General features: G+C 44.4%; 1 protein-coding gene across 2 annotated transcripts in view; it reads left to right on the forward strand.

Annotated features, from left to right (window-relative positions):
* LOC142289165 (EF-hand calcium-binding domain-containing protein 4B-like) overlaps positions 1 to 27,898 on the forward strand; it is a 150,877-nt gene that overhangs the window by 54,922 nt on the left and 68,057 nt on the right. For both annotated transcript variants that reach the window (XM_075333575.1, XM_075333576.1), the window contains exons 3-8: positions 4,896 to 5,007; positions 18,413 to 18,584; positions 19,697 to 19,843; positions 22,603 to 22,693; positions 24,338 to 24,433; positions 25,665 to 25,846. In XM_075333575.1, coding sequence (XP_075189690.1) covers positions 4,896 to 5,007; positions 18,413 to 18,584; positions 19,697 to 19,843; positions 22,603 to 22,693; positions 24,338 to 24,433; positions 25,665 to 25,846 — 800 coding nt within the window. The remainder of the gene's footprint in view (positions 1 to 4,895; positions 5,008 to 18,412; positions 18,585 to 19,696; positions 19,844 to 22,602; positions 22,694 to 24,337; positions 24,434 to 25,664; positions 25,847 to 27,898) is intronic.

Genomic DNA, 27,898 nt, shown 5'->3' on the forward strand with positions numbered 1-27,898 from the left:
AGGCACATCACAGCTAACCACAAATCCTTGTTGCCTTCCTCCAGAGGTTGATGATGCACACCAGGGGGTGGGCCATGCGGTTGGCTCCGCCCACCGAGGAGCTCACCACACTGGAGGCGGGAAGTAACCAGGCAGATAGCTCAGGGACGAGCTTGAGTGAACAGCAGATTAGCCCAGGCAGGGCTTGAGGCAGAAGAGCTCAGGGAGAGCTTGAGTGAGGAGTTGAGCCCAGGGAGGGCAAGAGTGAAGTTGAGGAGCTAAGAGAGGAGTTAAGAAAGTGAAAGTGAAAGTAGTAAAAGGAGGAAAAGCAAGTAAAGTGACAGAAGAGAAAGACAGCCTGAAGGGTCCAGCTTTGTGAGGGCCAGAACAGCAAGGTCAGCAACGGCGGTGATTCTCTGGAGGGGGACCGTTTGGACGTTCCTGGAAGGACCCCGTTGGCTGTGTGCCCGGTGGTCTGGAGCAGTGTTCCGAAGGACAGTCAGCACCAGGGCAGGGGCCTCTCGGACCCCGGCAAGGCTAGGAGTCGCCAGATTTGCCAAATCCGTCAGTGACGGGGACGCAGCTCCCCCAACAACCAAGTCCCGAGTGAAGGCAACAGCCCGACCTGAACCGGGGAGACACCGCCACCGCCAGGGCACCAGTTTCCCCAGGGCCAGCGCCTGCGGGCAAAGTGTAGAGCTCCTCCGGCCCAGATTGCAGCCGGGGAGCGGGTAACCGGAGGGAATCCACCGCTACCATCAGTCAACATAGGTGCAAGGAAGAGAGACATCACCGTCACCTACCGGGAGTGCAGGTGCAGCCGTCTGTGGGACCGTCCTACCAGCCGTTGGTTTACCGTACAAACTGTGTCCGTGTGTCAGGCTGAGTGAGTACCACAGTGCCGCAAGGCACAGCGCTGCCCCCGCGTCCCTGCGCCCTCCAGGCCCTACACTTTACATCTCATCACCGGGCCCCGGGATCACCAACCCCTACCCACGGAGGGGCAACACAACACCTGGCTGCTCCGCATCACCATCCCCGGGACCCCCACACTGAGCAGCGGTGGTGCAATCACCACAACCATGGGTGGCGTCACGAACTATAACAATCCCCACATCCAACCACAAACACCCCCTTTCACTCACGGGCGAGGAGTGTCGTTCGAGAAACCCCGGGATCCGGCCCACAGCTCGAGCCACCAGGAGCAGCCGCCGGACCCGAGCAGAAGGGGTGAGCGCGGTGTGCTGACACCCTCCTCCCCGCCCGCGACAACTTGGCGTCACGAACAGGATCTTACCGCTCTGCCGTCAGGTAGAGGTGCGCCTTGTTACCGCCGGAGGCATTCGGCAGAAAAATTTCAGAAGCCGCCATCTTTGGCGCGAAAAGTTCCCGCTCGAGCGTCTTCTCGAGCAGTAGAGGCGCGAAGGCCAAAACCCCGCCCCGAGAGAGGAGGGGCCGGAAAGAGCTAAGGGGGACGCGATGGCGGCTGGACGCATGTAGCTGCGGCTATAAATGCAGGGACGCCAGGACCTTGCAAAAATACCGTTCCTGGAAGCAACCAGTGAAGACACCATGTGGATGCCGTCCCGCGACACCGTACCCCCCGCGCCTGGAACCGCGGCGTGGGTGGAGATCCGGACCGCGCAGCTCTATCAACGGCTGCAGGTCAAGATGCAGCTCCTCATGGAGGAGTGGGAGGCCGACATGGCGGACGTTGTAGCCACCGTGCGGAGACGCGAGGAGGAGGCGGAGAAAGGGAGGGTGAGTGACCCACGTCCCAATGCCCTTGCAGGGCCGGTCATCGCGGCTGTGGGGCCCGGTCCAAGCCCTCTCCACCCGTTGCCTCCCTCGCCACCCGTCTCGGAGGCCGTGACCCCGCCACTAGGCCCGCTACCACCGCAACCGGTAGCGATACCCAGCCCGTCCGCCCCAGCGGACCGACCTGTAGCCGGAGCCCGCAACAAACCAGAGGCATTACCATGGAAGGCCCCGAAGATTGTGCCAGAGACCGTCCCCGAGCAGTTTCCCGAGCCGGAGCCGACGACCCGCTCCGAGCCGAAGGCCCGGCTGCGGAAAGCCCCTGTGCCCATCCCCCACACCTCGGCTGAGGTGGCGCCGGGTTGTTGCTGCAAGGCAGCGCCCAAGGCCATGACACCGCGGGATACGCTACCCACCTTCCTGACAGTGGGTAACGTGCTGGATGTCCCGCGGGGCTCAACCCGTGCGCCGGAGCAGGTAGCAGCGCCATACTGGGACAGGGAGCCGACAAAGCTGGGCCTGGAGATCACGGAGAGGGAGAGAAGGAAAGCCGAGCTAGTGGCCCGAGCCATTCGGGAAAAAGAAAACTTGCGGCAAGCGACCTTCCGTGTCCGGGGCCCGTTCTACGAGGGGCAGGTGAGGCGATTTGATATCCGCCGGGGCTACGGATTCATATACGAACCGGGCCTGGAGGCCGAGGTGTTTGTGGCCCGGCGGGACGTGCATGCCCATCTGCCCGAGGAGCATCCTGGCCGCAATCTCATACCAGGGGACATGGTGCGTTACACCCGGCACTGCGGAGAGAGGGGCTGGTTTGCCCTGGACGTAAAGCTGAGGGGCAGCCCGGAGAGCAAGGTGTGCTCTGCATCCCCTCCCTCGGATGAAGCAGAAAAAGGACCGGAGTAGGGCGGCGGATGCCCGTTGCACCGTCCCCGTTGGGACCACCACTGAGTTGCTTGTTTGCTGTGTGTTGTTTGAAAAAGTTCTGCAAATGATGAGAAGAAAATGATACCGAGTACTTCACCAGATTGCCTTTGTGATTGAACCGGCAGGAGCCAGAACCGTTGTCCCCGTGGGGACCGTTTAAGTTTTGCATGGGAACTATCCATGGACAAGCCCGTGAACTTGCAGGGCACCACAAACGTTAAGTGGCTTGTAAATATGTTGGGTACCGTTACCGTTTCCGCTATACCGTCTCCGGAGAGGCAGGTTGGAGGGAGGGCCCTGAGCAGAGCAGGCCAGGGCCCAGCCACCAAAGGAACCGGTGGCCACCCTCTGGAGGGGAAGGACAGATCCCGCTCGGGTAACTTGTGCTGGACTGTGGGTCAAGGGGTGCTGTCTGGGTTTTAGGGGCAGCATCAGGGCCAGGTTGCTTGGGTGGGAGAGAGCGGAAACCGTGACCGTATACCGTTGCAACGTTTAAGTAAATGTGCCTCCCGTCTTGGGAAGAGTTTTGATTAAAAATGTTATTTATGTTTTGTTTAACCCTGTTATCCCCTTTTTACAGAAAAATAAAACCGGTGTAGGACGGCAGCCCGCGGACGGTCTGCATTTTGCTAAGGGGGAATGTGTCGCCCTGGGCAAGCCAGGGGACACAGGTCACATACCACCACACCCCACACTCCAGGTAGGCACATCACAGCTAACCACAAATCCTTGTTGCCTTCCTCCAGAGGTTGATGATGCACACCAGGGGGTGGGCCAGGCGGTTGGCTCCGCCCACCGAGGAGCTCACCACACTGGAGGCGGGAAGTAACCAGGCAGATAGCTCAGGGACGAGCTTGAGTGAACAGCAGATTAGCCCAGGCAGGGCTTGAGGCAGAAGAGCTCAGGGAGAGCTTGAGTGAGGAGTTGAGCCCAGGGAGGGCAAGAGTGAAGTTGAGGAGCTAAGAGAGGAGTTAAGAAAGTGAAAGTGAAAGTAGTAAAAGGAGGAAAAGCAAGTAAAGTGACAGAAGAGAAAGACAGCCTGAAGGGTCCAGCTTTGTGAGGGCCAGAACAGCAAGGTCAGCAACGGCGGTGATTCTCTGGAGGGGGACCGTTTGGAAGTTCCTGGAAGGACCCCGTTGGCTGTGTGCCCGGTGGTCTGGAGCAGTGCTCCGAAGGACAGTCAGCACCAGGGCAGGGGCCTCTCGGACCCCGGCAAGGCAAGGAGTCGCCAGATTTGCCAAATCCGTCAGTGACGGGGACGCAGCTCCCCCAACAACCAAGTCCCGAGTGAAGGCAACAGCCCGACCTGAACCGGGGAGACACCGCCACCGCCAGGGCACCAGTTTCCCCAGGGCCAGCGCCTGCGGGCAAAGTGTAGAGCTCCTCCGGCCCAGATTGCAGCCGGGGAGCGGGTAACCGGAGGGAATCCACCGCTACCATCAGTCAACAGCATGTCATCTTCTTCCTTCACTGAAGCACATTTTTATGGGTCTATTAGTTAATGTAATATTTGTTGTTCACATTTGACATATATGCAGGAAAGATAATCTGGATTTACTTGGTAAGGATGCAGTGAAGTAGTACAATCTATGGAATTCTTCACAAAGTTTTAGCTACCATATCTGAAAGCAGTATAATGGGGGGGCAGAGACCCTGATTCCAGCGATGTGTCACTTACTGAGCTGCTTTCTGTCATTTTGATAAAATCACTGTTTTCTCTGTTGCTGGTCTAGCAGTTCTCTGAATACTGAGCTCTGTATAACCTCGCCCCCACCACTGATTGGCAGCTTTCTGCCCATATACAGTGTATGCAGAAAGCTGCCAATCAGGGGTGTGGTTATGCAGAGCTCAGGAATATGTAGAACTTCTGGCAACAGGCCAAGTAGTCCTCTAATGATAATCTCCTTCTGATAAAACTGATTTTATCAAAACTACGATAAGCAGCCCAGTAAATAACAATAATGGCTAAAATCAAAGTCTCCATCTCAATATTATGCTGCTTTCAGATTAGGTGGCAAAAAGCTGGTGACAGATTTAAAAAGCTCAATGGAGGACATAAGTAACAATGACTCTTCTATAAGGGACAGGAAGGGCCCAAGAAGCCACAACACACAGAAGATCAAACAGAATAATGAAGATCTGCCATTGTGATCCAAAGTATGCATGAACTGACAAACTCTTGTAGATATCCCTAAGGATATTCCTCATCTGATAATCTTTGTCTTTTTCAGACAATCAGTGGAATCATTTTCTGTACTACTGAAGTCTTAGAAGAACTGTTTGATGAACTTAATAAAGAAGAAAAAGGATATCTTACTTATGAAGAGTTCACATCAGGACTGAGTACGTGTTACTTTTTTTTAAACAAATGCAATCACTTTTTTAGAAAATCTAATTATATTATGTATAACCTACATTAACCCATAGGCAAAACAGCTCTTCTTGAAGAAGAAAAAAGCATCTCTCTAGTGCCACCTATGTGTATAAATGGTAGTGCACTCAGCACTAGGGTGCTACTGAAATTTTATGTATATTATTATTCTTTTGCATTAAGAAATTTTAGATTTGTGGAGCTATAGCTTCAAATATAATTTACTGAAGAAAGGAGAATACTTAATACCTAGGCCATGATTCATAAAGGAGTTTTCAAATTTTTTGTATGACTCAAAATTGCTCCAAAATGTTGCGATTTTTGGAATTTTAACACCAGTCCCCAAAATGGATAGAGTTGGGCCAGGATAGAGCATGGTGAGGCCTAATGATGAGTTAATAATGATATATGCCACGAAAGGGGCATAAGTAACTCCAGAAATGTAAGCCAGAAACTATCGGTGGTGCACGACAGTTATAAGACACCCCCTTTTAAGTTGTCTAATGACACTATCCAATACTTGGAGGCCAAAAGGACACTATCCAACACATGGAGACCAAAAGGACACTATCCAATACATACAGTGCCTTGCGAAAGTATTCGGCTCCCTTGAGTTTTTCAACCTTTTCCCACATTTCAGGCTTGAAACATAAAGATAAAAATTTTAATCTTATGGTGAAGAATCAACAAGTGGGACACAATTGTTAAGGTAAACGATATTTATTTCTTATTTTAAACTTTTATAAAAAATAAACTGAAAATTGGGGCGTATAATATTATTCCTTCCTTTTAATACTTTGTAGCGCCACCTTTTGCTGCGATTACAGGTGCAAGTCGCTTGGGGTATGTCGCTATCAGTTTTGCACATCGAGAGACTGAAATTCTTGCCAATTCTTCCTTTGCAAATAGCTTGAGCTGAGGGAGGTTGAATGGAGAGCCTTTGTTTATAGCAGTTTTTAGCTCTTTCCACAGATTCTCGATTGGATTCAGGTCTGGACTTTGACTTGGCCATTCTAACACCTGGATACGTTTATTTGTGAACCATTCCATTGTAGATTTTTCTTTATGTTTGGGATCATTGTCTTGTTGGAAGACAAATCTCCATCCCAGTCTCAGGTCTTTTGCAGACTCCAACAGGTTTTCTTCAATAATGGTCCTGTATTTGGCTCCATCCATCGATGTTAACCTTCTTCCCTGTCCCTGCTGAAGAAAAGCAGGCCCAAACCATGATGCTGCCACCACCATGTTTGAAAGTGGGGATGGTGTGTTCAGGGTGATGAGCTGTGTTGCTTTTACGCCAAACATATCGTTTGGCATTGTGCCCAAATAGTTCGATTTTGGTTTCATCTGACCAGAGTACCTTCTTCTTCCACATGTTTGGTTTGTCACCCAGGTGGCTTGTGGCAAACTTTAAACAGCACTTTTTATGGATATCTTTGAGAAATGTCTTTCTTCTTGCCACTCTTCCATAAAGGCCAGATTTGTGCAGTGTACGACTGATTGTTGTCCTATGGACAGACTCTCTCACCTCAGCTGTAGATCTCTGCAGTTCATCCAGAGTGATCATGGGCCTCTTGGCTGCATCTTTGATCAGTCTTCTCCTTACTTGAGATTAAAGTTTGGATGGACGGCCGGGTCTTGGTAGATTTGCAGTGGTATGATACTCCTTCCATTTCAATATGATTGCTTGCACAGTGCTACTTGGGATGTTTAATGTTTTGGAAATCTTTTTGTAACCAAATCCGGCTTTAAACTTCTCCACAACAGTATCACGGACCTGCCTGTTGTGTTCCTTGGTCTTCATGATGCTATCTGCGCTTTAAACAGAGCACTGAGACTATCACAGAGCAGGTGCATTTATACGGAGACTTGATTACACACAGATGGATTATATTTATCATCATCAGTCATTTAGGACAACATTGGATCATTCAGAGATCCTCAATGAACTTCTGGAGTGAGTTTTCTGCACGGAAAGTAAAGGGGACGAATAATATTGCACGCGTCACTTTTCAGTTATTTATTTTTTTTAAAAGTTTAAAATAAGCAATACATTTCATTCAACATCCCAGTTGTATCCCACTTGTTGTTGATTCTTTAATATAATATTAAAATTTGTATCTTTATGTTTGAAGCCTGAAATGTGGGGAAAGGTTGAAAAATTCAAGGGACCGAATACTTTCGCAAGGCACTGTAGAAGCCAAAAGGACACTATCCAATACATTGGAGGCCAAAGGAACACTATTCAATACATGGAGGCCGAAAGGACACTATCCAATACATGGAGGCTGAAAGGACACTATCCAATACATGGAGGCCAAAAGGACATTATTCAGTACATGGAGGCCAAAAGGACACTATCCAATACATGGAGGCCAAAAGTACACTATCCAATACATGGAGGCCAAAACAACACTATCCAATACATGAAGGCCAAAAGGACACTATCTAATACATGGAGGCTAAAAGGACACTATCTAATGCATGGAGGCCAAAAAGACACTATCCAATACATGGAGGCCAAAAGGACACTATCTAATACATGGAGGAAAAAAGGACACTATCCAATACATGGAGGCTAAAAGGACACTTGAGCAAAGCATGTAATTTGGACCTTAATCTGGCAAGTAGCTGGATCGATACTATTTTTAATACTGAACAAGAAAGCACAGTGAACAGCGTTTTTCTATGACAAGACCCTGATGAACCAGCTGGGCTAAGTCTTCTTTATACAGGGTTCCACTCCAGGTCAGAACTATACGAACGTTATGGGCATAGACTAAACATATGGATCTTGGCCATACCCATGAGACATCTGCGAAATAAATGATTGTTCAGCAATCACTCTGACACCCTCCATATTACGCATGTCTCATGTCTATACTCAGGGCTGTACATTTTTCCTGTTCTTCTGCACTGAAATTACATATAAACATAGCTTGATGAAACCTTTGAAGACTCATACATATATTTCTGTAGAGGTCAGACTGGAATGAAGGGTTTATTTTTAGATGGACGTTAAATTCTTTAAAGTTGAAGCACAAAAGCCACTTTCATCTCTGAGATCAGAAGCTAATTCCTATTGTCTATTTTGTCCTGTATCCATTTAGATGTTAAGTGATACATAGTAATAAGGAAGTGGTCGAAGAGGTTCAAAGAAATGTTATCATTGTCCTATTAACTCTTTCCATTTAGTGATTTTAGAGGCACAGTATAGTGTATAAATCACCAGAGCATTGAAGATTTATGTTGTAAATTAATTTTTCTGTTTCATCATCTCCTGTTACCTATTACAGAACACGACCAATTCATTTTACTGCATATTTATGGGTGGTGGTCTCCGAGTACTGAACAAACACAGAAAGGAAGGGAGAAAACAGAGTGGAAATTGCACAACTGGGTCAACACCCATTGTTACCTAATGTGGTTGATACAGAACGTAGCGGATTCTGGTTTAAAAAAAAGTTTCCACAGTAATTTCCAATGAATCGACAGAGTAAAAGATAAATGTTTTTCTCCATTTTTATATTTTAATGTATTTTTTATCTCTTTTTATTTCATTACAAAGTTTACACCAAGGCACAAATACAGAATACTCATTAAATCCACATAGCAACTGTTGTAATAAAAAATATATTCAACCTCTATTCTAAATTAGGTTTATAAGCAAAATTTACAAACTTTTAGTTGTTACTATAAACCAATCAAAGAAGAGCAATTTAAAGGGGTTGTCCAAAACCAAAGCGAAATTCAATCTTTAAATGGTTATCTATTTACTGTAATAATCTAATCACTTTTCTAAGATATTTAATGAAAAATTATTTACCGTTCCCTCTCTCCCTCTCTATTTTGCTTTTTATTTTACTTCTGTTTTGATGATGTTTCATTTTAGAATCCCCAGTGCATGCTGGGATACTCATATGCGATTCTCGAAGGAAATACCATCAAAACTGAAGTCAAGAAAAATATGCAGGAAGAATAAGTAAAATAATAAGGGAATGGTAGGGTTTGGGTTTTTTTTTTATTAAACTATACTTGAAAAGTGAGTAATTACATTAAATTTGTGGACACTAGAATGAAATAAAACTGACTTTCGACAGAACTGATGGCATCTGTTTCTAGGATTGGCTAGTCTCTGCTCTCCCTGCTCGCCACGTTCTCTCATTATAATGCACACTGACAGTGCGCTCACTTGCTGGCTCTTTACTTCTCATTAGAGGCGGAGAGGGAGTGCACTGCCACTGCGCATTGAAAGGAAATATAGCACTGTAAGCATGTAGCTGATACTGGACATACTTTGGAATTGACAAGCAATGGATGCTTAGTAAAGCAGGAACAAGACTAGCCCCTGAACAGAGCACCACTGATGATGATTCATTTCAGGGTGGAGAAAGTTGCTATGGCACTGATCGCAGCACTGTCCCTTGATCACATCCTGTTTGAGTATCCCAACATGCACTGGGATTGTCAAATGAAAAGTCATCAAAATGAAAGTTAAAAAAAGCAGAAAGATACAGAGGTACAGTGGGAATGGTAGGGAAATTGTGATTAAACTATATTAGAAAAGTTTATATATTTTACAAAATATTATATACACTGAACAAACATATAAACGCAACACTTTCATTTTTGGTTCCATTTTTCAGGAGCTGAACTTAAAGATCTAAGACTTTTTCTATCTACACAAAAAGCCTTTTTTCAGATATTGTTCACAAATTTGTCTAAATCTGTGTTGTAAGTCCTTCTCCTTTAGGCCCCCTTCAAACGTCAGTGAAAACACACGCGTTTTCCACTGATGTGATAAAGGTGCATATGCCCCTCCGTGTGCCGTGATTTTGGCACATGTATGATCTCGTTGTGCTATCCGTGATAATACATGGAGATCAGGCACTTATACTCACCTGTCGCCAGCACTGCTGTCTAAAGTGCTGAAGTCTCCCGCGATGCTGTGTCTGGCCGTCGCTGTTTCACCGCTGCAGCTGCTTCCGGGTTGGCTGTGCAGTGTATATTTATGAGCATAATTAGCCAGCCTGAAAGCAGCAGACAGCAGCGGCTGAAGACAGCCTCTGGAAACGGGTGCGTTTAAAAAGCTTTTTATTTTAAATGTACATGATTTTGTTAGGACGTGTTTGTTTCATGAATCACATCACTGTATGGTCCGTGGGACATCAGTGATGCCAGAAAAAAATGGACTTGTCTCCATACAGACCACGTGGACACATGTGTGCGCCGCAAAAAAACATGGTCAACGAGAAATCACTGATGTGTGTGCAGACCCAATGATTTTAATGGGTCTCCGTATGTCCACGTATGTCCGTTATTCTGATACTGATAAAAACTGCAACATATGTACCAGAATAACTGACGTGTGAAGGGGGCCTTACCAAAGTTTTACATCCACCTCACAGGTGTGACATATCAAGATGTTGATACGATGGCATGATTATTGCACAGGTTAGCTTTAGGCTGGCCACAATAAAATGACACTCTAAAATGTGCAGTTTTACAGCATTGGGTGGTCCGAAGGGGTCAGAAAACCAGTCAGTATCTGGTGTGACTACCATTTGACAGTACAGTGAAAACCGTGACTCTTCCATAAAGAGAACACCACTCTTACGTGCCAGATGCCATTCTATGTCAGCATTTACCCACTCAAGTCGGTTACCTCAATGAACTATAGTCAGATGGAGACCCTGTTGAGGTTTATGAGTATGCAGATGCACTTCCCTGAGACGGTTTCTGACAGTTTGTGCATAAATTCGTTGGTTATGCAAACTGATTGTTGCAGGAGCTGTCCTGGGGCTGGTCTCAGATGATCTTGGAGATGAAAATGCTGAATGTAGAGCTCATGGGCCAGTGTGATTATATGTGGTCTGCAGTTGTGAGGCCGGTTTAATGTACAGCATAATTCTCTGAAACACCTTTAGAGATGCCTTATGGTAGAGAAATGCACATTCAATTCATGGGCAAGAGCTCTGGTGGACATTCCTGCAGTGTGTCGATTGTACGCTCACTCAAAATTGACAACATATGTGACATTGTACTGTGTGATAAAACGGCACAATTTAGAGCAGCTTTTTATTGTGGCCAGACGAAGGCACAACTGTGAAATAATCATGCTCACTAATCAGCATCTTGATTTGCCACACCTGTGAGGTTGCTGCATTATTTCAGCAAAGGAGACTTGTTCAATCACTTAGGCTAAGTTCACATTTCCGTTGATTTGTATCAGTCACATGCGTCGCTTGACGCATGTGACTGATGCGCTGTTCAACGCTGTACAACGGATGACAAAGAACAGAATTCTTTGTCGGATTCCGTTGTGTGCGGGGGGCGGAGTTCTGGGGCAGAGCCGAGCGGGGGGCGGGGCCAGGCGCTGAGGATGTCAGTGGAAGTGCTGCGGTCTGCATGGCTGGGGACAGGTGAGTGTATCTGTGAGTGAGTGAGTGTGTGTATGTGCATGTATGTATGTATGTATGTATGTATGTGTGTGCACATGCAAAGTGCGGGAGGGGGCGGAGCCGAGCGGGGGGCAGGGCCAGGCGCTGAGGATGTCAGTGGAAGTGCTGCGGTCTGCATGGCTGGGGACAGGTGAGTGTATCTGTGAGTGAGTGAGTGTGTGTATGTGCATGTATGTATGTATGTATGTATGTATGTATGTGTGTGCACATGCAAAGTGCGGGAGGGGGCGGAGCCGAGCGGGGGGCGGGGCCAGGCGCTGAGGATGTCAGTAGAAGTGCTGCGGTCTGCATGGCTGGGGACAGGTGAGTGTATGTGTGAGTGAGTGTGTGTATGTGCATGTATGTATGTATGTATGTGTGTGTGTGCACATGCAAAGTGCGGGAGGGGGCGGAGACGAGCAGGGGGCGGGGCCAGACGAGGGTGTCAGTGCTTGTCTGCATGGCTGGGGACAGGTGTGTGTGTGTGTGTGTGTGTACATACATGTGCGGAGTGCGGGAGGGGGCGGGGCCGAGCGGGGAAGTGTCGGCCTCCCTGCACACGTAACCAGCCTAAATATCGGGTAACAGCAAAGCACCCGATGTTTACCTTGGTTACCCGATATTTACCTTGGTTACGGGCCTACACTGCTTAGCGCTGGCTCCTTGCACCGTAACCAGGGTAAATATCGGGTAACCAACCAAAGCTGGTGACGTGTGCAGGGAGCCAGAGAGCATGCGCAGCGAAATCCGACGGATCTCGCTGCTCAAAAAACGTTACATGCTGCGTTCCTCCCGCCCGGCGGTCAGTCGTTCCACGACTGATCAGTCGGGCGGAGGGTGCAACGCAGCATCATCAGTCACAATCCGCTGCTCATACAAGTCTATGGGAGCAGCGGAATCCGCTAAACGGATTCCGCTGTTTACAAGAGCAGCGGATTGTGACTGATAGATTTTAGCGGAAATGTGAACTTAGCCTAACACTGATTTACACAAATTTGTGAACAATATTTGGAAGAAAAGGGCCTTTTATGTACATAGAAAATGTTTTATATCTTTGAATTCCGCGCATGAAAAGTGGGAGCAAAAACAAAAGTGTTGCGTTTATATTTTTGTTCACGATATGTTAGAAAAGATTATTAACCCCTTAATGACTGAGAGCCATACTGCTACATCCTAAGCGGTCATAAGTAATCAACAGTGGCTGCTGCCGGCGATCCATGCGCATGTCAGCTGATTTGAACAGTTGACATGTGTGCCTTGCAGGCACGAGTGGATCTGCAATCTACCCAAGCCTGTTAACACCTTAAACCGCGATGTCCCCGCCGTGGTAAATCTTCACTCACCCGGCTCCATCGGTCATGCTGTGATGTGATAACTGTGAGCCAATAATTTTCATGGTAGCACAGGGTCATGTGATGACTCCTGTAGCTAGCATGAGTCTCCTCCTGTTTCACCTGGCTGAGTGCTACCAGTGATAAGAGGTGAGTATTTCTGGTGATCTTAGCTCTGTAGCTGTGATCGACAGAAATAAATGAGTGATCAGACTGCTAATCCTTATAATCCCCTAGGGGACTAATAAAATAAAAAAAAGTAAAAAAAAGTTATAAAAAATTAAACAAGAAATTAAATAAATAAAAGTTCAAATTACCCCCATTGGCCGCATTGAAAATTAAACTAGTATTTAATAATATTTAAAAAAATATACACACATTTGGTATCGCCAAGTTTAGAAATGCCCGATCTATCAAAATATATAATCAATTAATCTGATCAGTAAACAGTGTAGCGGTAAAAAAAAATCCAACTTCCAAAATTACATTTTTTGGTCACCACCAACACTTAGCCATAGATTCGGAAAAATGAAAACACTATTGGTGATGGAAAATGCCACAAAAAATGCGCCACTTTTTGCACCAAAATTCAGATTTTTTTTTAACCCCTTAGATAAAAGTAAACCTATACATGTTTGGTATCTACGAACTACCTGAGAAATCATACCGACACATCAGTTTTACCATATAGTGAACATGGTGAATAAAATATCTCAAAAACAATCATGCAATCACACTTTTTTTGCAACTTTTCAACACTTGGAATTCTTTATATGGTAAAACATATGGCTTCATTTAAAAGTACAACTCGTCCAGCAAAAACAAAGCCCTGGCAAGATTAACAGAAAAACAAAAACCTTACAGCTCTCAGAAGCGAGCAAAAAAACAAAAACAGAGAAAAACGGAAAATTAGCCGGGGGTGAAAGGGGTTAAACGATTATTACATTAACTATATAGATATGCATTAAATATATTGACATAGAGTAAAGTATATCACATTAAATCTATAGACGTATAAACATTTAAAATACATTGTTTTTTGAACACCGACTTTAAAAACTGTTCAACTAATATAACAAATATTTTCTCCACGTTCAACACACAATGCCACTTTTATTGACTTCTGCAGTCTCAGAATTAGTGACAAGCATCTTTAGCAATGCACACTTTGGCTGTTACAGTATAACCTGCTGAAAATTTGATGTATAGCCAGATACTAGTTTCTGGTAGCTATGCTGAGGATTTTTAGCCCATTTCTCATATGCATTGGCCATCAGTTCACTATTTTTCATGGGGTGTGGTAGAAATTAAGAGATGAGATCATGTGTGACGCCCTGGCCTATCAGGTCGTCACAGGACATTGTGCAATCTGCCCTTCTGCATGGTGTCCATCTTCTCCTTGGTTACAGGTCCCTGGCCTTTGGTTTTGCTAAGAACAAGCTAGTCAAAATCCTAGAAACACTATGCACCACACCCACCAGACACACCAATGGGTAGCCTGAAGGGAATAGGGCCGCCCATTTGGGGGGTTGGTTAGGGATGGTCAGGAGTGTTAAGAGTAGTCAGGTGAGTGGTGACTCTTGAGAGGAGAGGTCACAAGGTAGTCGGAGGATGTTAGGAGCTGGGCTCCTCAGTTATTAGGTGGCAGACGTTCGTCTGGGCCTGGTAGGAGCTGGAACCCCGGTCGCAGGGGATCATGTCAAGGGGCACAGAACTGCCGAGCAGGGCAGCCGGCAACCTTGAGTTATCTCCGGGCAGGGGCCAGGGCACGGCGGGGTACGTGGACCCTAGGCCGGGAAGTAGCTTCAAGCGTCCTGGTAATTTACCCAATGAGGGCGAAGACTTCATAATTCGTCCTCCACCCGCTCCAAAATCGGGGTACTAGCGCAACGAGGGGGATAGGACTTCCCCAATACATAGTCCAGAAAATCCCAAGCGTGAACCCTGTTAGCCATACGGGTGAGCGGGACCCGACTAGTTCTATACTATAGGGGCCAACCAGTAAAGAAAGTGCCAATGAAAAGGTCACAGGCTAACAAGCAACACCATCGGGCACGGGATCCCAGCGTACTCCCTCCCTGCTACAGCGGTGCTAAGAATTCCGGTTTACAAGTTGTCGGTGTCAGCGTTATTGGACTGAGTGAGTACACAGTGACCCTTTCCTCCCCAACGATGCTCCCCTTTCACCATCACCAAGCCCTGGGGCACTTACTTCTACCCACGGAGAGGTTAAACACCTGTCTGCCATTCCATCGCCACCGGGCGCTCCCAACAGCAGCGGTGGTATTCCACCTTACCACACACTGGGTGGGTGGCGTCACGAACTCTAGCCACAAAAATCCCCTGTAAATACCCCCCTTTTATTTCGAGGGTCCGCGCGACCCCTCCCGGGTCCGGAGACCCCTCGAGCCACCGCAGATCCGGATCCGAGCAGCAGCCCAGCTGCTGGCACTGGGGTGGTACACATGCACTGCACAAACAAGTAAGATACTGACTGATAGATAGAAAAGACATTGACTGTTCCTAGAGGTATGGTTGGCAGCAGAATTCACAAGATGTAAGTAAAAGGAACACTGGCTACACTCCCTGGACTTGGCAGAAAGAGAAAGCTGCCGGCAGATTCCTGAAAAGGCAGGTGGACCTTTAGCAAGATTTGGAGGCAGCAGACACTGAAGGTTCCAAGGCCAAGAAGTACGCCTCAACAGCCAAAAAGTACAAGAAAAATCTCCTCCAATATACATAAAACCATACATAAGCAACAGGAGTTTTTGGATGATGTTCTGTTTAGTAATTGAAGAGGCTTTTTGGGTTTGGCATGGAGTGCGCTGTCAGTGTGCAAGTATGGGATATGCATACTCCTGGTCACATTCCAAGTAGACTAGACTTATGGATTCTGCTCTAAATCCATAAGTCTGCAGTCATTCTATGTGTCACTCTATGTGACTGCAGACTAGTGAATGTTCACATCACACACACCCTGCAGTGCGAGGATTTGCCAGTTTCAGAGCCTGGAATGGCGGTCACCTGGTCGCGAGTATGTGATTGGCATATGTGGCACCCCTGAGGCTCTGGTCGCCACAGGGTACTGCACCTCAGTTAAGGTGCTGTATCCATCTTAGGTAAAGGGGAGGTTAATCATCAGTGTTACCACATTTCACCTTAGGCCGGTTTCAGCCGTCCATGTTTAATCAGGTACAAATCACATGCATGGATATGGTCATATGTGTTTTATATGTGTGTCATAAGTGTGTCACACGTGTGTCAAGCATACGTCACACGTGTGACATATGTGTTTGCATACGTGTGACATCCGTGTTTGCATACGTGTGACAAGCACCGGAGTAAACATGTGTCTGTGAAATAAAAAGATTTTCAATATTCACCTGTATACAGCGGTGCTGTCTTCGGCTCTGCTGCCTCCTGTTCCTGACCGCCGCTCATTATATTCATTGATTATTCACTGCACTCAGGACCTGGAAGCCAGAGAATCGCTGGGGACTTCAGTGCCGGGGACCGCATCGCAAGGGATAGCATCGCGGGGACAGGTGAGTATACACAAACAAGTGTGTGTGCAGTGACATCCAGGAGGTCATTGGAGTTCCCAATGAACTCTAATGGCATCCTGATGACACTCCCGTGACACCTGCGCTACAGCGGGTGTCAGAACGGTGACTTCACGGTTCATCAGAGTTCATTGGGAACTGAGGAGTCCCCGATGCTGTCCCCGCGATGCTCCGGCTTCCAAGTCCTCACTACACACACACACACACACACACATATAGCACACACATGGCACCCACATGTATACACACATATGTATACACACATAGCAGACACACATGGATACACCAAGCACATACACACACATAGCGCACATACATGTATACACTGAACACACACTCATATTTCTTCACACACACTGCTGGATACTCACCTGTCCCCAACAATGCGGTCCCTGGTACTGAAGTCCGCAGAGCTGCTCCTGCTTCCAGCTCTTCACTGCAGTGAATATTCAGTGAGTCTAATGAACGGGAGGCAGGAGACGGAGGCAGCAGGGTCGGAGACAGCACCGCTGGATATAGGTGAATATAGAAAATCTTTTTATTTAAAAGACCCGTGTTTTCTCCGGTACGTGTCACACTGATGTCACACGGATCACATCAGTGTGCAATCCGTGTGACACCCGTGCTGCCGGAGAAAAACGGACATGTCTCTGCGTGTGAGTGCAGGGTCATGAGAGGTCACACGGTCCATGTGTAAACACGACCGTGTAAGTGCCAGTATTAAATAACATGGAGACGTCCGTGTTTCAGGTATGTGTGACATCCGGATTTAACACGGATGCCACACGTACCTGAAACACGGACGTCTGAAACTAGCCTTACATACAATTAGGTGCTTCCCACTGGGGAGCTGTCTTGAGGCAGACGGGGGCTGGACATTCAGAGGCATGGGACTTTTCAGTCGCTAGGGCAACCGCCAGGGGGCGGGCACCATTGGGGGTAAAGGAAGGCGCAACACACTCACAAAGACAGATGAATCAGGACCATAGTTCTGACAAGATACCTTTGGAACTCTTGGACTTTTCACTAGGCCCGGGGCTTGGAACGAAGCTCAGCCCAGGTACCTGACTTCTAAGGAGGTCATCTTAGGAAAAGGACACTCTCTCTCACTCTCTTCAAACACCGGTGGTGGCCCCTTACTTGCTTGGGATTGACTGGAACCCACAACGGCAGAGACCAGCACCTGGGCACAGCTTTAAATCAGTGAGTAAAAAGAACCTGGAACTGCAGTTTCTGACTCAAACTCTGGTTAGCGACGTACGTGCTTTGTCGCTTCCTACGGACCGCCAACCCCCATCATCCAACCAGGGCCCGCTCCGCCTGTGACAGCGACACCATCCCGGCTGCCATAACACCTGCCCCGGCGAGGAATTCTGCAGCGGCGGCTACTCCCTGGCCGCATAAGACAGGTGGCGTCACGACAAACTTTCCCATTTCCCCTCCATTTACTGTACGCCTTGGAGCAACGGGATCGGGCAAGGCCACCTGTGACATCACCTGACCCGGCCCTAAACGGTCCGGCAATGAGTAGGTTAATCACCTTCCCCGTGCGGTGCTAAACATACTCCCAGACAAAATCTGACTAGAGGGTACCATTTTCCTGTTGCCAGTGTATTAATAATTTATGCTTGTATTTGTGAAATCTTGTATTTAGCCCAGCTTATATTTAGTAATTTTCATGTCTTTTTTTGATTAATGCAAGAGCGAATCCTAAAAGGAAAACCATAATTATAACCTCATATTTCACTTCTGTTTTGGCCCATTTCCAAGGTGGCTAAGCAAAGATGTGGCGTGACATATTGCCATGACTCATGATGTGGCTGATTGACTTTGCCATGGCCATAAAACCATTTAATGGGACATCAATCCAAAGAAGAATGAAAACTTATGCAGAAACCATTAAGACCCTCCTGCTGAGTCACTACCTTCTCTGATTTTTTTACCTAACTGGCTCCAGTCTATCCTCCTTGTGATAACATCTTACACTTGACTTTAGTTAATGTTTGTCTTGGATAATGAATTAGCCTTTTCTATGTATTTTAGAAAACCTCATCAATTCAGGCGGCAGTCAGTGGACTCAAACAAGGAAAAGAAAATCGACAAAAAGAATGACAGAGTTTCCTCATTCTCTGTCTTTAGAGGAAGCGGACACTGAGGAGAGGAAACAATTCAAGTCTTTTATGGAGCAGCTTGGAGCCCACAATGTGTTTGAAGAGTGAGGATTTTGTTTTTTTTCTATATCTATGATTTTGTTTTATATTAAATTATTGTTCTGTCTCATGATTTTGTCACTAAATATTAAATACTAAAAAACAGCATGCTTTTATTGTATGTACAGTTACCAAAGAGCAGATTGTACTGCACTGTTAAAAATAATCACAATGAGAATGTCAAGTTTTGAATACAATTCTCTTACAATCTAATTGAATGAAAAATTATGTTGGTTAAGTTTTGGGTTTGTTTTACACATTTTTATTAAGGTCAGACAGATATCCAAATCCTCTACTATACAAATTGCTTGAAAGGGAATATGTCACTCAATTCAGGCACTAAAATGATCAACATGACTAATTCGTTGATGCCTCCGATCAGCTTCTCCCCACCTCTCTAAATGATTGGCAGGTCTCTCCCATGTACAGTATGTATATACAAAGATACCTATCAATGTACATATAGTCTTGGCTGAAAAAAGTTGACACCCTTGAAAGTGATCCAAACATTTCTCCCAATTACATGTTTTGTCATACACATGTTAATTTCATTTGTGTGTATTGGAACAATATTTAAAACAAAAAATAAAGACAAACTGGACCTAAAACAAACAATTCCAAAAATGGTCAGGACAAAATTGTTGACACCTATCCAAAATTGTGGGTACACAACTTTGTTTTAAGCTTGTGATGCTCATTCAAGCTCACCTGTGGCAAGTAACAGGTTTGGGCAATATGAAAATCACACCTGAAACCAGATAAAAAGGGGAGAGGTTGACTCATTTTTTTTCATTGTGTGTCTGTGTGTGCCACACTAAGCATGGAGAGTGGAAAGAGAAGAAGACAACTGTCTGAGGACTTGAGAACCAAAGTTATTCCAGACATCTTTATGTTCCTTGGTCTATCCATGCAGTCTGTCAGTTGCGTAATCTATTTATGATCATTTAAGAAGGGCCAACAAGTTCTCAATAGGACACAAATATCATGATTTTCTTGAATGGTTACATATTTTTAATCAATTATATTCTACATTACTTATTTTAAATTCATTGCATCAATAAACAAATTGCTTCAAAAATTAGAGGAACAAAAATAATGCATTTTTTTTTTATTCAAGTGAAACTGAGATCTGGAAACTGTGGACCAAACTTGGTCATGAAGAACCTCATTTGTTGGAGAACCTAGAGGAATTTTTGGCAAAAGTCACAAATCAAATCAAGGAAGCTAAAAAGGAAAAAGAAACACTGGAAAGCATGTTAAAAAAGTGAGCTAATACAACATTTAATTATAGCATCTTTTCTTAAGGCATTAGCCGCAAGCACGAATTATGCAATACATTGTCTATGATGCCTGGACTGTTTCATTATGCAATGTAACAAGTGTTGTACAAATCACAATGAATTTTGGGGTTCACTCACATCTGTGTATAAATATGCTGAGTACAATACGATAAAAAAAAAAATCAATGAATCAGTGGTGATCTACAAGTTTTTTCTCAGCTGTTATATAGCTGAGGAAAAAAATTGCAGCATGCGGATTTCACTCAGCCAACTACCCTAGATGAAAATCAATGCGGTATTTGATATGCAGATGTGAATGAACCCTTAGGGTATGTGCACACATTAATTATTAGGTGCAGAAATTTCAGCACCATGTCTGTATCTCTTAGCAGGATAAATATGCACCTTTTTGCCTTGTTTTTGGTGACATATAACATTGTGCATAGATTCTCAATCGTTGTCAGTCAGCATACACCTTTGCAAAAAATAGACAATTAATGAGAATTTGCTCGCTTTTTGTTTAAACAAATCTTTTGCAATTAGCTAAAAATGATTGTTTCTCAGCATTATACTCCCTCATACCAATTAGTTACTGGCCTCGAAGAGTAAATCAAAACTGTGAAGTCAAGAGAGGTAGAGATTAAAGAGGTTGTTAATTACTTTTATATTGATGGACTATCCTTAGGATAGGTTTTAATGTCTGATTGGCCGGGGTCTGATACGAGGTACCCCGCCAATCTGCTGTTCTCAGTTCCGGTGACGGAAGCAGGGAGCTGGATATGCTCAGTTCTGGAACTGCCTCATCAACTTATAGTGGCCGTGGCTGGGTACTGCACATCCACCTCCCATTCAAATCAACAGGAGGTGGATGTGCAGTACCCAGCCGCAGACACTATCAGAAAAGAGAGCAGCGCCGGAACTGAGCATTTCCGGTCACCTACTGCCACCTCGGGCACTGAGAACAGCTGGCAGGTTGGGGTGTGGGGTGTCGCACCCTGGCCAATCAGACATTGATAATCTATTTGTTTTTTATAAACATAATCTTTATTGAAAATTTTCTCATTACACAAATTCAAAAATACACACCTTCAAAGAGATAGGTTTTAGAGATAATATTCTATAAGTCACATCAACATTCCATTGGGAGGGAAGGCCTCTCAAATTTTTCCCTTCCTTACCCTTTTCACAGACTCCCCAACCTAAAAATTAACTCAGTATCCTTTCCCACCCCCAACCCCTTTAGCGGGTTCTCCAACATATAATTCCTACCCCGCTTAATCTCCTTTGGTGCAGCACTATCAGGTTTTCTATCATACTTATCAACATTAATGCCTAATTCAAAACCTCCCATCACCCCTAGATTTTTAATTTTCCCAATTTGCCCATCTCTTCAGTTAGGTACCACTCCGTAAGCACAAATGGAGAAACCACCTGGTCAATTTCCTCATCCGAGCATAATCTCACTATGACTGCTCTCCATTTCCCGAAAAAACAACTTGTCTGTTTGTATTTATCGCTTTCCTCTACCAGCTTTTCCAAGTAAAGCAAATCTTTTAACCTCTTTACTACCTCCTCTGGTGACGGTAAGGCTATGTGCCCACGCTGCGGAAAATGCGCGGAGTTTGCCGCGGATTTCTCGCGGAAAAGCCGCGGATTTCCCAAAAATCTGCAGCTCAGGCACTTCCCAGCCATTTCTATGGCATTTTGGAAATGCTGTGCCCACGCTGCGGATTTTTCCGCAGCGGATTTCGTGCGGATTTTGATCCGGAAAAATCTGCAACATGTCAATTATTGTTGCGAATTTTCATCCGGATTTTGGCTTTAAAATTGGGGGAAAAAAAAATCTGCACCAAAATCCGCATCAAATCCACGGCAATTCCGCGGTAAATCCGCGGCAAATCCACACCTTTGAAAAGGTGCGGATTTTGCGGGAAAGCTGCGGATTTTGATGCAGAAAAATTCGCAGCTACATTCTCCCGTGGACGCATAGCCTAATTCTCCAACTAACCACTTCTGTAGAATTAATTTCTTACTCAGCATCGTTAAGCAATGGTATAAACTGGATAATTTCATCTTGGACGTCCCTGCGTCCTCACTCTGCTCTGATGACCTATTTTAAGGATAGAACATCAATATAAAAGTAGGGATAACCTCTTTAAGGATAGCACTTTGGCATGAAACATTAGAGATGGCCCAGAAGATTTGCAGGACTTGAGAGTATTACTATTATTGCATACTTGCATGCTAACCTTGGGTGTAAAATCTATCCAAAATCCCATACCATGGAAATATGGTTTTGATGGAAAGCATTGCTACTAAGTATGGTCCTGAAGATAGATCAAATAGATGACCAAGGGCAGCAGGTAGAAATAATCCGAAATATGAGGGATAATAGTCTAACAAGCCAGAAGTCTTCATAAAGGATTAAATCAGAAGGTCAAAGATGTAATCAATAGTCAGTAGGGGTTAGTTATAGAATAAATATGGAACATCTTTGGGAAACAAATGTTATGTTTTAGCAGAGTAGGGTACAGCATTTTCTATGGAAGAGGTAGCATATCAATCGATCTTACACTGAGATCTCTGTGTGTCTGGGTGTGAATTCTCAATATATTCTGGTTTGATCTCACAAATCTCTAGTCATCTAAGGAAGGTTCCTTATCAAATCAGCAGCTAGAGTGCCATCAGAAGGCACAACTTAGGTTCACAAGCTTGCTTTCACACCAATATATATTTTTTACAGGAGGATTACTGAACACAATGCAGAAGTGCAGCGTCTATATGATGAAATGGAACAAGAAATGCGTGAGGAAATTAAGAGATTAACCAATGAGGTAGGGGATGTTTTCCACTTTCATTAAAATTATGGAAAACAGTTTTGCTTGTTGAGTAAGTAATCATTTAATACTGTTCAATTTAATACTGTTGAAAACAGTAAGCAATAAGTTATAAGGAATAAATTTATTTCTGAAAAAAAAAAAGTAGTTGAAGGTCCCACAAGTGGTACTCAAGCTATCAGAACAATAGTGGTCTCTTGATTCCAGGGGCATCCCAGTCTCAAAGTGCCAGGGTATCAAGATATTTAATGAAGGGGTAAATCAAACTGAAGATTTCCCCTACATAATGGATGTCTGAACCTTCTTTAGTCCAATGGTATCTAAAAATACTTGCTTAGTCTTGAATAGGAAGAGTCGTGCAGATGTACATCTCCTTCCCAATTCACTCTAGGCCTAGATACGGAAATGTAGAGGGACGAGAAAAACATATGATGAGAGGACCTGACTGCCTAGACCTTTACACAGTTTATACTTCCTTTTAGACCTATACAAAAATGGAGCCATGGATCCACAATTTATGAAAATATCAAAAACATTGTATTAAACATTTATGCAAAATAAAGAACTAAAATACAGTTAGAGTGCAAGGTGCAGGGAATCGGACAAATGTGGAACTTACAATTCCAGAAAATACAATGGGAGGAGAATTATCTCCACTAGGCTAAGTGTTAATCATAATGTCACAAAACCAGCAAAGATTTCAGTGCAGAGGATAGAGATTAATAGAAAAATAACACAGAAATTTCATTTTTTCACGGACGAAGCGGTTAATTAACATCGCGAAACGCGCGTCGGAGGTCTTCTTTGGCAGTCAGAGACACATTGGTGTGGCTACTGTGTCTATGGGTGAGACGTTATTTCTACTCGAAGGACAAGTAATGGGTTCATTCTGCCTTTAGTATGGCTGGGATAGGGAGCAATATGACAGCTATATATGTGCAATAACTCTCCCTATTTCTACTACCCTCTATTCGGTTATTACATTTTGTACTCTCCCTATACCTCCCTATATTTTACACCTTTGTGTCTGCCTCTTGTGGGATTGGATTGGAATTTTTCTCCCCCCCCCAAAAAAAAAAAATATTTTTGTAAACATCTAGTAGCACCTTGTTTTTAATAGGTGTGTTTTTTCTATAATGACTATTTCTGACATAACTATTGATTAATAAATAAAAAATATACTTTTATCTCTAGCCATTTAATCTCCGTTGCCTTCTTTTTGGTTTCTAATATTTGATTACGGAGTGGCTTTACGATTAATGGGTCACTTGTTTCATGAGATGTGCATTAATTGATTCTACTTGTATTTAGACAGTTTATAGGTCTGCATATGCACATAGATAATAACTATAATTTCCATAGAACACCTTACCCATGTCAGTCTACTAATTAGAATGATCAGTGACAATGTAGGGTGAAATCAGGTATCATTAACACCTCTATATACCACAGGGAAGGAAAAAAATAAAAAAAATAAATATACAGTATGTACTGTGTGTGTGTATATATATATATATATATATATATATATATATATTACATATTTTTTTTATATATATATAAAATATTCGGGATTGGGGGATTTGTGTAGTAGAAAGTCTCATTGAAAGAATCCTTTATTTCTTAACACTTCTTTTCTAGAGTAATACCCGCAGCAGTCGCCACAATCAAGAAATGAAGTATACCATAGAGGTGAAAAATAAAGAAGTGCAGCAGCTGATCTCTGTTCAAAATGAAGTAAGACATCTAAATAGAAATAGAAATCTAAATTGCAAATACAACATTCATATGTAAAATAACAAGTACTAATCCATTGAGGCAGAAACACGTAATGAAGAAATGTGTGTAATATAATAGCAATCAACAATGGTTATTACAAAATATTGCTGTTAATTATTTTATTTGTTAAAGAGGATGTCCACCTTTGGAGATTTTTTTTTATTTAAAAGCATGTATTTGGGGCTAAAAAATATTTTTGCAATTGGGTTTTGCTAAATAATGTGGCATTATTTTGCTGGTAGTGGCTCTTTGTTTTCCTGCACATTCAACTTTGACGTGGTTTACCATCATAAATCAGCTGAGAGTAGCTCAGAGAAAGACAAAATAATTACAAAGACTCCTCTCAGAACGAGCTCACTGATGGATCCTCAGTTAACTCATTTTGTAGCAAAAATACAGTTCAACACAAACGGTAGATGAATGGAACAATATTTTTAAAGGAACCCAATGGCAAAAGCAGTTTATAGTAGCCCAAAATATCTGCACTTAAAGCACCAATCCAGTGTTTTTTTTATTCTGGAGTGGTTCTTTGCATCTAAGTCTCCTGCCCCCTGTGTGATACTTACCTGTCGCTGTCTTCATTTTTTTGCAACATCTCTCCAGTTGGTCTCGGGTGACTTGTGACCTGCTGGCAGCTCCAGTGTTTCATGTAGCCCACCAAAGGTCACATCTGAACGCAAGTCTATGGGAGCCTCCTTCTAACTCTCATAGAGTTCCATTGAGAGCTTGTGACGTAACTTCTGACTTTCAGCTAGTCAGATATGGGCACAAAACGGCACTGCAGGACTGACGTGACGCCAAAATAGGGTGAAAACGCCATGTATGGCGCTAGGGACAGGAGACTTAGATTTAAGGCACCACACCTGTGCTGAAAAAAACTGGAGCTGTATTAATGCTTTAAGTAAACAAAGTCACCTAAGTTGGATAACCCCTTAAATATTAATGATAATTGCACAATAAATGAGCTCTAGTGAGATATCTCCCAATAGTTTAACCTTACATATTCTATACTGTACTGGTCATATGTAGACCCAGACAGAGAGTTTCCAATTTATGTACACACCTTCTGATGAGCGCCATGTGTAGTCCTCTTCTTCTGCATTTCCAAACATGCTTATTTCTAGGAAAAAAAAATATGTAATTGGGTATAATAAATCATACTATGAGATCTAATTGCTGGTTGTTACAGTTAGAAAAAAAACTCCACAGCCTACGAAGCATGGAACAGGTTACAAAGTCCGAGAATGAAAAACTCAAAAGAACCAACCAAGATTTAGAATCTGATCTGGAGAAAATTCGAGATCAATTATCCGAAGCTCAAGGTTGTCTGAGTGAGATGAAACAGAAAATGATTCAACACGAACATGAAAAGTGAGTGAAAAATACACCCAGGGCTCATGTACAGTCATAATGCAGCTCTGTTTTGTATAGATCCATAGCACTTCCATATAGGTAAATTAACTGTGTACTGTGCCAAAGTAAAGAGGAGTAACAAACTTTTGGATACCGCAACGTCTAACAGGATCTTTCAAGGACCTGATACAGTGCACACTAATGAAGGTCCAGTGAGGACCAAAACATCTGTGCTGGTCCTTTTCTTCCATCAATAAACCACCAACTTTATCATCTCATTTGAGTGCCAAGTTTGTTACTCTTCATTTTGATGGGTCTGGATCCTACTTGTGCACCACCAACAGAAGTGCCAAGTTTATCCACATCATACTGTGCCAAAGAATGCCATCGCTTTCACACAGATATATACATTTCTTGTTAGATTTTTCTAAAGTAATACTTTGTTCTATCGGACTTTGTATGTATGAAGGTAGGGAGATTTAGCAATACTTCTAAAGGCTGCTTTACACCAGACAATCTATCGTGCGATAGATCGTCGGGGTCACGGTTTTTGTGACGCACATCCGGCATTGCTGGCGATGCCGGCCTGTGTGACACCTCCTAGCGACGCAGTATCGCTCACAAATCGTGAGTCGGGTACTGCTCGCTAGGTTCCATAATATCGTTTAATTTAGTTGACCATCGTTTCCGTGGTAGCACACGCCGCTCCGTGTGACACCACGGGAACGATGAGCAGCTCACCTGCCTCCCGCGGCCGCCGCCGGCTCTATGTGGAAGGAAGAAGGTGGGCGGGATGTTTACGTCCCGCTCATCTCCGCCCCTCCGCTTCTATTGGCCGGCGGCCGTGTGACGTCGCTGTGACGCCGAACGTCCCTCCCACTCCAGGAAGTGGGCGTTCGCCGCCCACAGCGAGGTCGCACGAGAGGTAAGTATGTGTGACGGGGGCTACTGACTTTGTGCGACACGGGCAGCGATTTGCCCGTGACGCAAAAAGGACGGGGGCGGGTACGATCGATTGTGAAATCGCACAATCGGTCGTACCGTGTAAAGCAGCCTTTAGAGTTAATATGTCGAACAAAGTTTCTACAAAGCCTGTATGACAGTGTATGGAGGCTTACTATGGCCTCCATGTAGTCTCTGTGCCTGAATGGAATAAATTGCCACCATTGAATTACCGTAATAATTTATAAAATTCTAAGTCTTTTTAGAAATGTACATCAGCCTATATATAACATTGTTAGAGAACTCCTCTATGCCAATGATAAAAACTTATTTTATTTAGGCTAGATTCACACATCGCTGTGAGAGTTACCATCCAAGGGAAACGGCATGATTTTTTTTCACTGACGTCATCTTAGTTGCACCATAAGCAAATGAAAGAATACCAAGATATAAGTGAACATTCAACGTATGAAATTTCACTTGTGTTACTGCAATATGGTATATATTTTTAAAAATGAAGGTACTTAGCGCATAACTTGGCCATTCCATGAGAGCCCACCTGCCGCAGCAAGGCGTCCTTCTTTAATGGGTCCCTAACCTGATATCATGCATCTACTGAAATAAAAACCTACAAATTCATGGGCAGGTAGGATACAACAGTAATCACAAATTAGTCTTAAGGTGGCTTTACACACTGCAACATCGCAAACGACATCGCTGTAATGTCACCGGTTTTGTGACGTAATAGCGACCTCCCCAGCGACGTTGCAGTGTGTGAAACACATCAGCGACCTGACCCCTGCTGTGAAGTTGCTGATCGCTACAAATCGTTCAGGACCATTCTTTGGTCCTTTGTTTCCCGCTGTGCAGCAAAGTCTCAGTGTGTAAAGGGTACTTAAAACACTGGAAACGAGTGATGTGTCACAATATCTGTCAATCACTATTATCTGTCAGTCGGTCTCTCCCTCTCTGTCTCTATTCTCTCTCTGTCGGTCCGTCACTATCTCTGTCCCTCTCTCACAGTCTGTCAGTCATTTTCCCCTCCTCTCTCATACTCACCGATGCCCGATCCCCGGCGCGGCACTGCACGGCATTCACACTGCTGCGGCGGCTTTTACTATTTTGAAA

This window comes from Anomaloglossus baeobatrachus, chromosome 2 (genome assembly GCF_048569485.1).
Source record: "Anomaloglossus baeobatrachus isolate aAnoBae1 chromosome 2, aAnoBae1.hap1, whole genome shotgun sequence".
Taxonomy (NCBI): Eukaryota; Metazoa; Chordata; class Amphibia; order Anura; family Aromobatidae; genus Anomaloglossus; species Anomaloglossus baeobatrachus.